This window comes from Lissotriton vulgaris, chromosome 12, assembly GCF_964263255.1.
Source record: "Lissotriton vulgaris chromosome 12, aLisVul1.2, whole genome shotgun sequence".
NCBI classification, from domain to species: domain Eukaryota; kingdom Metazoa; phylum Chordata; class Amphibia; order Caudata; family Salamandridae; genus Lissotriton; species Lissotriton vulgaris.
Window position 1 is genome coordinate 747,039,965 of NC_141700.1, and position 14,991 is coordinate 747,054,955.

A 14,991-nucleotide genomic window follows, 5' to 3' on the forward strand; every position below is an offset into this window, starting at 1 on the left:
GGAACACCTTTCCTGCTAAAATATTTCCCTAAATTATGATTTCAAGTGATTTCTGCTACAAAGTGTACTGGTTTGTTTAAGCAAATTGAGACCCTGCCTCCCACACTCCTTCACAGTTAATCTTATGCAATAATGTGCTGCCATACACCTGCCTCATCACTGTTGGAGCATACCTCCAGATTGCACACACAAGACCAAAACTATTATTTATAGCTTAAACTAAACAATTTAAAGCAAGACATAGTGGTCACAAAGTTGCCAGATTTGTTTTAATCACTCCCAAAAACATTAGTGCCACTTTACAGACTTTACCAGTGAAGTTCTACTTTCATTTTTTCTCGTCTTTGAGAAGCATTTTTTCCCTCAGGTGAGGAAGTTCACCATTCCTGGAGGTACTGCGATATCTGGTTGATTCGTGGTGTAGAAAATATTTCATATGATCCTTATGAGCTGTTTTCCTTTTGTTAGTTTATGAAATGTGTAGTGTACTGCAGCTTTATGTTCATGAATGTGGTCTTTTAAAACCATACTCCTTATGTTTTGTAAGGATGTAAGCAATGGACATTGAAACGGGTCCCTTCCAGGCCCTGTAGTCATGTCCTTAGCTTTTCAGGCAAAAACACTCATTGATTTCTGAATAACGAATGCACAAGCATTAAGGTAAACATGTTGTTCCTGCTGACATTTCACATACTTTACTCAGTCCTGCATTCCCTGTGAGTGTTTGCTTTTTCCAGGAGGTTGTTACTGTTTTTTCAGGCAGAAAAATACTCTTGTCTACCGCATAATTTGAATTGAGTTGTTTCCAGGCGTTTATAGCAGAACACAATTGGAATGCATCTAAAGGCAGTGCGAGTTTCTTTTAGTGGAAGAGAATGGTGTTCAGTGGGGAGGGGAGTGGAGATGTGGCACTATGGCCAGAGCTGCCAAATTTGGAACTGGGGAGCCAGGTTCAGCCTTCTCTCCTAGGGGAGCACATTCCCATGCTAGACCTTTAAAGGCCCAGCTAGACCTTAGATGCCCTGGTGCCTTAGCACATCATATCCATTGCTGTGGGCAAGAGTGGGTTAACCTTTCAGGCCTGTCCACCATAATCTATACCGAAGTTCACTTTCAGTCTTGAGGGCAGGCCTACGAAGCAGCACCCGCTAGAGCAATAGTGACTCTGTCACAGAGGTCACAGGACCCTGAGGCTAGTCCGCCTCACCCATTGGTACCTCCATTGTCCTTGTTTCTGCAGAAGTAGTGCAACTCACTAAAGACTGGCAATGCAGGATTTGCACGCACACCAAACTAAGTTTGCAAGCTTTAGGGTCTCTGCTTCATGCACAAGCACTTTTAACATGTGCTGTCTGCTTTGGGGCCACAGAATTTTGCCGCAATGGAGGACAAAACTTTGTTGCAGTGTTAACTAAATTATGCAGCACAAATAGGGCTGCAGCGTAATGCAGTGCATTTTCTCATGCCAACTTCTGGAAGTTGTGAATGATATCTACCAAAGCCACAAAAGAAAGAGATGGCTGCGGCACAATAACCCTATGGTGTATGAGATCATATGCAGCCTGCTCCCTGTGCCCATAACTCCTCCTGCACCACAGTGTTTCTTGTGCCCCACCTGGCACACATCATGTCAGAGGATGGTGATGGCATTAAAATGTTGCCCCCCCCCCTGGAAAAATTTCTGCGGTTGCCCATGGCCGTTGGTAAATTGTTTTGCGTACCTCCATAAAGATCTCCAGACACAGGTGAGGATTGGCATGGGTGGAGATGTTTTGGGAGTTATCAAAGTAGGAAGGGGGTAAGACTGGGTTGTGTCTTGGCCCCCCTTCTCTTCATTATTTACATCAATGGGTTAAATAGCTCTCTGAAAATCGCAACTCAAGATGTCCCCATAATTAATGGGAAACCTCTCCCCGTGCTATAATATGCAGATGATGTGGTCCTTATAGGCCGCACTCCTAACTTTTAGTGCAAAATTTTGTAAGGCATATGGACAGCCTGGATCTGCGTGTCAATTAAAACATTTTTTTTTCATGTGCTGTGGCCCTGGGAAGCGTGAGATAAGCTCTATTGCAGTGGATAGTCAAAAACCGACATGCACCTGCACATTCCCTTATCTTGGGTTGGTCTTTGCTGCGAACGGCTCCTGGAGTGAGTATTTTGCTCACTCCAGGAGCAAGTTCTCAAAGGCCATCAATTTAATGCTTGGTCTCCCTCGCCCTAGGACCACTGGTGCAATTTTAGCTATTCAAGAAAACTATAAACTACAGTGCACTCCTGTGGCTACATATGGGGCTGAGATTTGGAGCAGCGTAAATCGTTTATGAATCCAGCAGGAAGAAAACAGGTTTTGTAGGAAACTGCTGGGTATCCCAATCTCTACCCCACAATACATATACCACAGAGAACTTAATCTTAACTATATATCTGATTTTATACGTGCTAGACTTGCTCTGTTTTGGTTATCAGTATGGAGGTACCAGGCTGCCTCTCTCACTCAAGTGATTATTAACAACTGTGTTTTGTGTGAGAAAGAGATGGATATCCCCTGGTTGAGTGGAGTGCAACAAAGTCTGCGCAGCATTAATAAGGAATCTATTTTCTTAGCTCCAACCACAACTGAAAGAGATGCCCTCTATTCTTTATTCAACACTGAAAGGATTGTTCTAGAATCTATGAAACCTTCTGTTCTTAGATATATGTCTATCGAACAGTATTATCACACTTTGCCCATATATCGCACCCTACCCATGAGTCGCTGGGAAAGGAGCCTGCTATTCTGTGTAAGAGCTGGAACCGTCAGATTTGCACTGTGCTTTGCTCTTGGTTACCACCCCAACCTCACACACCATGCCCTTGCGATGGGAGGAGTGGTCAATCAATTATACATTTTTTATTCTTTTGTAAGTATTATACTAAATACTCTAAGTGGCTTTTAAAACCATTTTTTGAAAAGAGAAAGCCTATTAGTCTGGATGAGGCTTATTTGTGTATAGTAACTCTGGACGATGAAGATTTGATTTTTCGTATAAGCACTTTTCTCAGAATTGCTATTAGAGCATGCAAGTCCTTGACTGACACCTGTGACTCCATTTTTTTACAATTGTAAAAAAGTTTTAGTGTTTTATATATCAGCAATTTACTTCTTCACTTATCGTCAAGTCACTTCTGATTTGTAAATTTAATTTATTAAAATGTTGTGTTATACCAGTGTAACTTTTTATATTACTGTGTGTCCACAAACTCTCAGATAGTTGTTTTAACTTGCTGTGACATTGTGCTTCTATGGGTATCAAGGTACCAGAATAAATACTATGTACTGAATAAGTTACATTTATTTTCCAGATTGTAATCATGAATCAAACAGCAAAAGTGCATCTTTTCCTAACAAGGCTCACTATAAGAATGCCTGAAATATAATATTGTAAGGTTTATCAATTAATTTATTTAGTGTCAGTAATGCACAGTAATGCCCAAGGTTCTGGAATGAAAATACTCTGGTGACCACCATAAAACAGTGATACATCTATAGCATCTAGCATTGAACAGTATATGTTAACAGCTGTGTAGCGGTAAATGACTGTTAGAGGTTACAGATGAAGAAGGGATAGGATAAGGCAATAGATGAGCTGAACGACATTGCCAACACTGGAGACATTGAACAGAGAATAATAGGCAAATTAGAGGATTTTTTACTTCATTTTTGATCACTAAGATAATTGTGAACTATTCCGAAGCATGTTCTAATTCACTTGGGATTCCATATAATGATTGTACTTTAGTTATGCAACAACCTTTTTACCATAGATTAAAGAATGACAAAAGTAACATCGATTTTTTGTTTTAACAGAATTATGGCATGCATAACTTCAGTTGGATAACAAATTCAAAGTTATTAATGTGTGTGTTTTTGATGTAGAACTCACACACAGTGTATCTGTTATTAATTTATAAACAAGTAATACCAATAAAGTGTTGAAGCCACATTGATCTCTACAATAGTTCAAGGACTACATATGAGATACAACAGCACCCTGCTCGCTTTAAAGAAACATGTATGCCATAATGTGGTATAGCTATGATTGAAACATATCTATATGGGACCTGAATCTCGGCCCATTAAATAAGCTTTTGTGTTTCTCTTCGGTCTCAAAATGATGATGTAACATTTTGGGAAAAATATAAAGAAAACCAGAGCTAAACTGGAAGTCAAAATGGCAAATATCTCCATGGCTACCATGTATTTGCCCTTAGTGCTGAGGTAGGCAGGAATAAATGAAATCCAAACGGAGAGGAAGGCGAGCATGCTGAAGGTGATTAACTTAGCCTCGTTGAAGCTGTTGGGGAGATTCCTGGCCAGAAAAGCAATTACAAAACTTATGGTAGCAAGAAATCCAAGATATCCCAGCATGCACCAAAAAGCAATGGCTGATCCTTCGTCACATTCTACTGTGATGATACCTGGGTGAGTGTGGGTGTTATAGACTGAAAAAGGAGGTGCGACAACCAACCAAATACCACAGAGAAGAATTTGGATTAGAGTACAGAAAAAGATGATTGTGTATGACAACTTAGGCCCAACCCACCTCCTTAAGTCACTGTTGGGTTTTTTGGCAGCAAAGGCAATGACCACCATGATGGTTCTGGCTAAGATGCAGGAGACACAAAGGGCAAAAGTGACGCCAAAGCCTGCCTGGCGAAGAAGGCATTTCTCTGATGTTGGGTAACCAATAAAAGCCAATGAGCAAAGGAAGCACATGATGAGAGACAGGAGCAAGAGGTAGCTAAGATAACAATTGCTTGCTTTGACAATAGGTGTGCCTCTGTAATGAATGTAGAGTCCAAGGATGGCAAGAGGAATTGTTGAGGACAAAAGACTGGCTCCAGCAAGGATGGCTCCAAAGGTTTCATTGTAGGAAAGAAACTCAGTGATCTTTGAGTTGCAACGGGTTCGATTATCATTGGACCATTGATCCCATGGACATTTGAGGCATTCAAGAGAATCTGATAGTTGGCAAGAAAGAAACATGTTTAAGTTTTTATTTGTTGACCACTGAAAAAACATAACACAAGCTCTCATACTGCAGGTCCAATTACCTGTTTGGTTGGAAATCTCTCCCCACAAACAGGGAACACACTGGTAGCAGCAAATGGGCTTTGTTGGTATAGCAGCTTTTCTGAATCCAGGAGGACAGCTAGGACTACAAACAGAGACAGGGACCTGGAGACAGCAAACAACATTACATAAAAATTAAGGTGAAATAAAATTCATAGACCAACTTCAAGGGGCAAAAGCACAGAGAAAAATGACACAATTAAAGCACAAATGTAAACAAAACTTGAGAAAACATCAGTAATTAAGAGAATCGGAAGGTGTTTTCTTTTCTTCCAATATGAAATGATATGTTTGCATGTCAAGAGCTGCCTCAGCTAGTGCTTTGCTGATGGTGTTCGTTTATTTAAATATGTATGTATAACTGAGAGCATGAAAAATTCATACAATACTATTAAATACTAATCATCTTTAAAAAACATAGGCCAGCGGTATTAGAGCAGTTTGTGTTTGTAAAGCTTCAACATAGTGGTATACTGTGTCCAGCCAAATCCCTAATATTCAATGCACTAAACTAAAATTATTAAAGAGTTAAAAACAAGATGGGGTTCCCTATTCTTATGACACACAAGTTAATTACTCAAAGCATTCTAACTTCTCCTGTGTCGACAAAATATTAAGGGCCGGATGTACAAAGATTTTTTTTAGTTCAGAAATGGCGCATTGCATGGAATATGGTCCCGTTAGAGTTTTACAAGGTGTTCTGGGAGGAGCTAGGGGGAGAGATGCTCTATATTATGAAACAGGCACAGAAGGGATGCTCAATACCAAACACCTGGTCTGGGGCTGAAATTGTTGTTATCCTTAAGAAAGGAAAAGTACCAACAGATCCTGGGTCATATAGACCAATCACTCTCATGAACACAGATACCAAGGTATACTCAAAGGCTCTGGCAGTAAGATTCGCCAGTGTAATAACACCTCTAGTTACCACCACCCAACATGGTTTTATACCAGGACGGGGAACTACGCATCACGTAAGGAAGCTAATTACTCTTATGGACAAAACTGAGGCTAGCGGGGATCCATTTGCGGTATTACTATTGGACGCTGAAAAAGCTTTTGACCGTGTATCATGGGTATATTTGTGGAGTGTTTCTGGGAAAAATGGGATTTGGAGATGGCTTTCTGACAGCGATAAAGACACTGTATAGAGATCCAGTTGCCACAATTAGAATCAATGCGGGTTCAACAGAAAAAGTAAAAATTAATAGGGGCACCAGGCAGGGCTGTCCATGCTCCCCGCTACTGTTTGCAGTATATTTAGATCCGTTAATTCGGAGACTGGAGTCAAATATGAATATTCCCCCAATTTCCACACTTAGGGGGGATTGTAAGATCTTGGCTTATGCTGATGACATGGCGGTTATAACACCATCACCCACAGAGGCTATAAGATATGTGGAACAGGAGGCAATAGAATTTGGGAAGGTGTCTGGGTATTCTTTGAATACTGGAAAAACACAAATTATAAAAAATAATAATGCTATATGTCATGATTTACGGGTGGTGCAGACAGGAACTTATCTGGGCATAACTATAACCTCAGACTTGGAAAAGATAGTAGAATTAAATATTGACCCAATTGTACGAAAAGTAGGGGGAGAATTAGACGGATTGAATAATCTCCATCTTACACTGGTTGGAAGAGTGAACATTGTAAAAATGTTAATAATGCCGACATTTTTATACCTTTTTCGGACAATTCCCCTATGGTTTGATAATTTGTGGTTTAAAAGGATTGAACGTATGACTAACAAATTTATATGGTCCAAAGGCAAAACTAGGAGAGCAGCAAGATTCATGGCACTTCCACGGGAAAGAGGAGGATGGGCATTACCGGACTTTAAACTCTATTACTGGGCCGCAGCCCTGCAATATATGATAGGATTAATAGGTGGCGCAGAAGTGGAAGGAGAAGACCATTTGGGATCACTGGCGATATATGGCATACTGATGGGAGAAGAAACTAAAAATATTTTTTTGAAAAATTTTGATACGGCTTACTTTAAAAGAACACGTTTCAAGACTATTTTGGGTGCATATAATTTATGGAAGGCTTTCATGAAGAAATCTGGACTGGGGAAGTTTAACAGATATACGAGGATATATGAGAGCACGTTATTTCCGGGAGATATATTCTCCGACTCAGTATATACAGAGTGGCATCGAAAAGGGATAATAAAATTGGGGGACCTTATGGTGTCACAAGGGGTGAAACAATTTGCAACTTTACAGACAGAATTTAATTTGTCAACAAGACACTTCTTCAAATATTTACAAGTAAGAAGCTTCCTACAAAATAAAAGGGGGGGACTAAGAGGATTTGAGAAAAACAACATACTAGAGATAATACATACTGGAGTAGATTGCACAATTAAAAGGTTTTACGCTGAGCTAAACGATCAAAGACCAGACAATATGGTTAAGTGGGGGGAAACTTGGTCGGCGAAGCTGGGCATAGAACAGGAATGTTTTAATATATCACTAGAATTAGGAAAGAATATTTTATGCTCTGCGTCTTTACAGGCCCAGCACTATAAGACCATGTATTGGCTATACTACACCCCGGCGAAATTAGCATAATGGGGGGCGACAACCGGAATAAACTGCCCTAGGTGCACGAGTATAGACGCAGATGCTATTCATATATTCGCAACATGCCCATGCTTAGCGACAATATTGAAGGAGATAGAAATGTTCTTACATAGGGCATTAAAACTATCTATTAATTTAACATCTGCGACTATTTTGCTAGGGGTAGACGGAAGCAACGAAAGTGAGGTAGGAAACTACTTTATTTTTGTTGCCATGGCAGTTTATAGACTATGTATCGCTTCAGCATGGTTAGATCAATTGGCACCATCATTCCAGCAATGGTTAGCTAGGCTGTTGAGTATATATAATTTAGAAAGAGCGATCTACTCAAGGAGAGGGAAAAATGCAAGGAAATTAGGATTGGAAATATGGGAGCCAAAAACGAAATGGAAGGAAGAAGTGTGAATTGTATATATAATGTATATATTCTGTATATAAAGTATAATGTATATATTGTGTATAATCGGTATCAATATGTAAGTATAAGGAGAGTGACTTCATTCTGTTAAGACTGGTTGTTGTAAATATTTGGATATGAAGAAGGATTTCTCTGTTTAGGTTATAACGAGCCATATGGCGGATACTCTTTATGATTATGTATCATTGTCTTTTTGTTTATTTATACTGTCATTTGTTCCTCGCCCCCTCTGGGTTCCAGAGGGTGGATAAATATCTAAAAATCTGTCAATAAAAAGATTAAAAAAAAAAAAAAAAAAAAAGGAATATGGTTGTTTGTGAATGAAAAAAGGCATTTTTTGATGTCCAAACACACAATTTGCAATTCGGTAACCTTTCACAAAATCGCAAATTGGGTTTGCGATTCTGTATTAGAAGGGGTGTGTTTAGGGCATCCGTTCCTAATACCAACTAGCAGGGGTATGTTTGAATGTTTTACGGCCAAAAGGTGCTTCCACAACATTTGCATTTTACCACCTACTTCAAGTAGGTGGTAACCCATTTGCAAAAGGGAAGGGGTTTCCAAGGAACCTCTTCCCCTTTGTGAATGTTTGTAAAAACATTTTTTAAGGTATGGCTGTGGCCCCATGTACTCCCCATTTTCTTCCAAGGAAAAAGGGCTGCATTAAAAAAAAACATTGCTCTGTTGAAAAGCAATCACAGACATGGCAGTCTGCTGACCCCAGCAAACCACCATCCCTGTGACTGAGACCTACCTCATGAATTTTACAGCCTGATTCATGACAGACCCGTTTTGCGAGTCTGTGATAGTGATTCATAAGGAATCGCTATAACAGGCTCGCAAAACGGGATTCATGTAGGAATCGCAAATTAAAATGCGATTCCTACATATTCCTTATTTGCGATTAGCAAATTGCTAATCGCAAATAAGGAAAACTCCCCATTCATTCCTATGGGCCAAAGGCCAATAGGAATGAATGGGGAGTTTTCCTTATTTGCGATTAGCAATTTGCTAATCGCAAATAAGATAGCGATTTAAAGGGTGCCAGGGGTGTCCAAAGGACACCCTGTAGCACCCCTTAAATGCAAATTCAAACAGGTGTTGCGCACACACATGTCCAAAGGACATGTGTGTGTGCAACATGCAACTTAGAAAAATGCTTTTAAAAGCATTTTTCTACGTTTTCGCTATTTACCACGAGGTTTGACCTCGCAGTAAATAGCGGGCCGAAATTGCGAATTCGCAATTTTAAAATGGATGATGAATTGCATTTAAGGAATCTCAAATAGAGATTCCTTAAATGTAATTCCTCGCAAAATAGCGAAGTCGCTATTACCGATTTTTGCATTTGGGATGATGAATCCCAAATGCAAAAATCGCACTCACAAAGGGCCAGATTCTCAGAATGTGGTCCTTTGCGAGCGCAATTCAGCTTGATGAATCAGGCTGCAAATCAGGTAGGACTTTTTGCGATCCACTAAGAATCGCAAAATGTGTTTGCAATTACCAAATTGTGAATCACAAAAATGTGCTATTTGGTAATAGCAAACACTTTCCTATGTACCTCTGGCCCTAAGTGTGTATTGATTTTTCAAGGCAAAAAGTCATTAGTCACCAGGAGAAAGGTTTCAATTTCTAACAACTTCTGTTGTGAGATTGACATCACCAGCATCAGGGGAGCAAACATGCACATCATGGACCACTGAATGCTCTCCATAATGTACATGTCAAATGACTGTTTTTTATGGAAATTAACGGTCGACATTTTCTGAAATGCCCTTCACTACTTCTCCAAATCATTGTGAAAATTGATACAAGCACAATAGCCAAATTTAATGGTATCCATGCCGTCCATTTTATTGACTCTATTTTCTGTCACACAAAACATGGTAACAAACAGCCAGAAAGTACTAGCCAGAAATTGGGCGACTTTATTTTTGCTGACTTAATGATTCTGGCTGTATTCTACTGTAAAACTGTTAAACCATATCTACACTGCTGCAGAGTCTCACAGCATTAAAGACTGAAACAAGCTAATTGTGCAAGGGGAATTAGATAAAAAAAATACAAAATGTCCTATTCATCAAATATGAACCAACGAATCTATGAAAAGGCTGTGAAAGAATTGTGTTTACTATATGACCATAAACGCTTTTCTCAATGAAGCAGCTGACATGGAAAGGAAAGGGACCTTGGACACCAAGTTGAAACAGATGGGTTTCCAACCACAGTTGTGTTTAGCATTTTTAACTCTCCCATTAGGACTGCAAAGTGGTAAAAAATGCTAAACAAAAAGCCTTTGCTCATTAGCATAAATGCAAAGCCTGGCATCGGTGAGGGGTGAGGCCCTTCTTTTCCAGAACCACAGCCAACCACATCCATCCACCCCCCTCGCCCCTCCTAGGAACACAAATTAAACACATCTTTGGATAAGAGGTCATAAACCCCGGCCGTATTTTATTACACACTTTACCTAAAACAAAACACACAGCATTTCAACATTGTTTACTTAGTAATCCTCATATTTACAGCATTATTTACACCAGGTAATGCATGCCTAACAATAACATAGCTGCTAGACACCATCTTCCTACCGCTATCTAGACATGCTCCTGCATATCCCAATTTACACCCCAAGTGAGATCATGTTTGGCTCCAGTAATAACTCCCCAGTACAGGTAAAGCCATTTCTGTCCAATGACCTGTGGTGGTTCCCTCCTAAAGGGAGGGCCCCACACACCCAAAACGAATCCCCATTTGGGGTGTCCATGTGCAAGGTGATTGTGAAAGGGGCCTGTCTGCCCTCTAGTATGCCTACCTCAGGCACCCTCTACACCCGTCACTTCTCTCCTCCCCCCAGTGGCTAGTGTGAGGCATGCCCATTGCGCATGTGCAGATGGTTGGCCATAAAGGCCAGATGTGAGTCTTCACTTGCAATCACCCATACCCCTTGATCCTCCTAGTGATCTCCTGTCACTACCCCTTGCGTGGGCCTGTGACCCAGCTGTCGTGGAATTATAAGGAAAGGTAGTGCCTAACTGACCCCCTAATCATGAGCTCACCTGCAAAGCCTCCAACAAAAATACAACAAAAACATTTGACCTGAACATGAATAATTAGTTAGCATATACACAAGACAACACAGCACCCAACCTGTGAGGAACCCAGCCCTAAAATCTATTTACTATGGGGATTGTGGAATGGACAAAAAAAGACACTGCTGGCCTGTTGCAGTGGGCATAGCAGGACAATTCTCTTGAGGTGGTGATCGGGAATAGAAGGCCCCGACCGCCACCTCAATCCCCTTTTTAGGTCTCGCCTAGCGTAATGCGTAAGCAAACGATATGCGAGAGATATAGAGAGCTGCTCCAGGAAAGATTACCAAGAGGGCTTTTGAATGCGGCTTCTGGACAGTGCATGTGCGACGTGGGTGCGCCTGCCATTTGCTCCCCGAGCCTCGGCATCAGACTTCAAAGGAATGCCTCCCGCTCCCCCCACCCCGGCACACCAGCCACGTCACAAACCACCATTTGCCTCGCATCAGACTTCAAAGGCTCGCATGCGCTCCCCCGCCCCCGCCACAGCAATGCCGAGAGCTTGTCTTATCTGGTTCCATTACGTGCCTGAACATCTTTATATCTATCTGTCAGTATCTTCTAATCTGTTTTCGAATTTTCCTCTGTTTTTCCATTTTCTCTTCCCGTTTATGTTGTCTCGATCTTTCACTCTCTGTCTGTTCTTCTTTACATTTAAGATTTTCCTGGCTCCCCAGTTCGCAAATATATATTTCTGAAATCCTTGACGTGCTTTAATCTCTGTATTTCCTCTTGTCTCGTGTATGTGTTTAGTGCCCCCCACCTCCGCTCATCCTTAGCGGTTCATATGTGTTTTTAGTGTTGATGTAATTTCTCTCTGACGTTTCCCTGAGACGCTCTTTATGTTTGTGTCTTGTATTTGTCTCCTCTAAATATACATTACCCCCACTATCCTTTCCATCACCAGTGAGGCGTTCTACCTGCTTTCATATTTTAATTTCATTCTTTTTTCCTGCCACACTCTGTTCTGTTGCACGTTTATAATTTTCCCTACTCGAGTATTCACTAAATTGAAGGTTTTAACTATTGTGTTTTTACTGTTCGACGTTAGGTGATCAACATGCACAAATTTGAAGTTCAGGGTGAATTTTGAAATATTCCTTTCTTCTCACTATAATTTGAAAGTGTTTGCAGTTTTGTAAATGCTCATTGTAATGCAGTGTACCCTGTGTGCAAATGTCTGTTATACTCAATAATGGATTACAATCTCATTAAAAGCAAGTGGTAAGGGCATCTAAAATCTTATCAAACTCAATTCACCCACCAGACACAACTCTACACTTCCCCAAAAGAGTCCAGTTTTTTATTTCCAACATATATGGGGCACAGTAGAAAAATCATTATACAATCCAGCTGACACATTTTTCACTAAATTACTTTGCCTATTCAAGGCTAGCTATCATTTCAAGTTGTTGCAACTTAGGCCAAATATTTTGTGAGTACCTGTGTGTTTGTCTTTTGCCTGCCTTCTAAAATGTTAATCAAATGAATTTTTGCAAGACTTGGAAAGCCAATCACAGTTGTCAACTTCCTCCATTCATCCTCCTCTCCCCCTGACGTCGCTCCCTTTTCCCACACCCCCTCTGACTGTCTGTGTCCCCAATGCTGTGGGAGCACTCGCTGTCCCTCATTTCTATTTCTCAGGCACATCGCCCTGATTTCAGAGAGGCGCTTGATACCTCTGAGGCCCAGAGGCCTCCAGAGCCGGGGACTGCGTGGGACGCTCACATCTGCATTCACAAAGACCCCCGGGCCTCTGAGCTTGTCTTGAGGGCCCCTTCACTGACGCAGCTCAGATTCACGCAGACACTAGTGTTGAGACGACATGTGCAGAATTCTCTTTATAATTATTTATTAGAATGTAATCTTTTAAGTCAGATTTTGGTTTTTAAAAAGTCACCATTGCAAAAATAAATTGCATTTCAAACAAGGGACGGGGTGCCTATTTTAATAATATATTCAGTTTTTTTGTAAAATAAAAAGACAAACCCATGTTTTGTGTAGAATGTAATTGAACACCGGCATTTGTAAGCATATTTATACGTATTATTTACGCCTCAGTTAGCGGATTCTATAGGAGAAACGTTCTCTTCTTTCCTGGACTTTAAGAGGGACAAAAAACATTGTGGTTTGCTACAAGGAGCATGGCATGTATAATTTAGGGCGTGACTTACACATGTAAATTACATTTCTGTGATTCCTATAGTGTGCCACCCATCTAGCATTTTGGTGCCTCTGTGCTTTCGGTTATTTCATCCAGGTGTTATCCTGGGGTATTCGACCACAGTGGCACTGCCCTTTGGGCGGCTTGAAAAGGCAGTGTGTGCCAGAGTGCACGACAGGCAATTCCATCACTGTCGCACCCAGCTATATATACACAACAACCAACATACACCTAAAACCAGCCATGACTATTGGTATTATCAATAATCGTTAGGTGTTAAGGATAAAGCATTGTACAAGAGTAACATGCCACACTGAAAAAAAAAGAAACCAACATCCTCTAAAAAATCTAACATTTTAAGGGAATGCAACATTAAATAAAACAAGTGAAATATATACTAAATCACCGACGTAAATTCTTTCTCTCCTACTAACCGTTCTACATGTGCTATTTATCTCGAAACAACACCAGTCCTATTTCCCTTTCGCCCTCCATTTCCCACCTGGTCTATCCCCTTCTCTCCATCTACTCCATGCCACTGTCTCTCATGTTACGACCGTTTCTCACTTTTACTTTATGTCTTTACCTCGTTGTTGTCTCCCTTCTATTTCCATCTCTCCCATTTTTAACCGGTATCCCCAAATTACCCATCTACTATGCTTCTTCCTTGCTTCCACTTTTTCATCTTCACTCCTCCACCTCTTACTTGTGTTCCTAAATTGCCTTTTTTCCTTTATTTTTATTCCCCTTCTCCTTTCAGCCCGTCTCATCCATTTGTGCCTCTTCCCCATCACTCCTGTATCCTGCTGGTCATTCCTAATTTTCCATTCCCCTCTTTGCTATTTTCTTTCATATTTCTGCCCCCCTCCCTTCTGCGTTTTATGGTTTCTATATTGTCCTCCTGCCTCTATTTCAGTTACGCACCTCATCCCTCCATCCCCCGCCTCTCCCATATCCCACGCGTCCTCCCCTACCCCTGACGTATCTCCCTTTTCCTCACACCCCCTTCACACTTCATCCTCTGACTGGTCGTGTCCCCACTATATATCTATAGCCCTCACTCTATCTATCTATCTATTGCCCTCACTCTATCTATCTATTGCCCTCACTCTATCTATCTATCTATTGCCCTTACTCTATCTATCTATCGCCCATACTCTATCTATCGCCCTCACTCTATCTATTGCCCTCACTCTATCTATCTATTGCCCTCACTCTATCCTATCTATCTATCGCCCTAACTCTATCCTATCTATCTATCTATTGCCCTCACTCTATCTATCTATCTATTGCCCTCACTCTATCTATCTATTGCCCTCACTCTATCTATCTATTGCCCTCACTCTATCTATCTATCTATCTATCTATTGCACTCACTCTATCTATCGCCCTCACTTTATCCTATCTATCTATCTATTGCCCTCACTCTATCTATTGCCCTCACTCTATCTATCTATTGCCCTCGCTCTATCTATCTATTGCCCTCACTCTATCTGTCTATTACCCTCACTCTATCTATCTATTGCCCTCACTCTATCTATCTATTGCCCTCACTCTATCTATCTATTGCCCTCACCCTATCTATCTATTGCCCTCTATCTAT

General features: G+C 40.8%; 1 protein-coding gene across 1 annotated transcript in view; it reads right to left on the minus strand.

Moving 5' to 3' along the window:
* Positions 1-4,093: 4,093 nt before the first annotated feature.
* Positions 4,094-14,991, minus strand: part of LOC147678556 (vomeronasal type-2 receptor 26-like) — an 87,226-nt gene continuing 76,328 nt past the window's right edge. Inside the window, exons 3-4 of the mRNA XM_086945690.1 lie at positions 5,098-5,221; positions 4,094-5,004 (exon numbers count right to left, since the gene is read on the minus strand). Of these exons, the coding sequence (XP_086801816.1) occupies positions 4,094-5,004; positions 5,098-5,221 (1,035 nt within the window). The remainder of the gene's footprint in view (positions 5,005-5,097; positions 5,222-14,991) is intronic.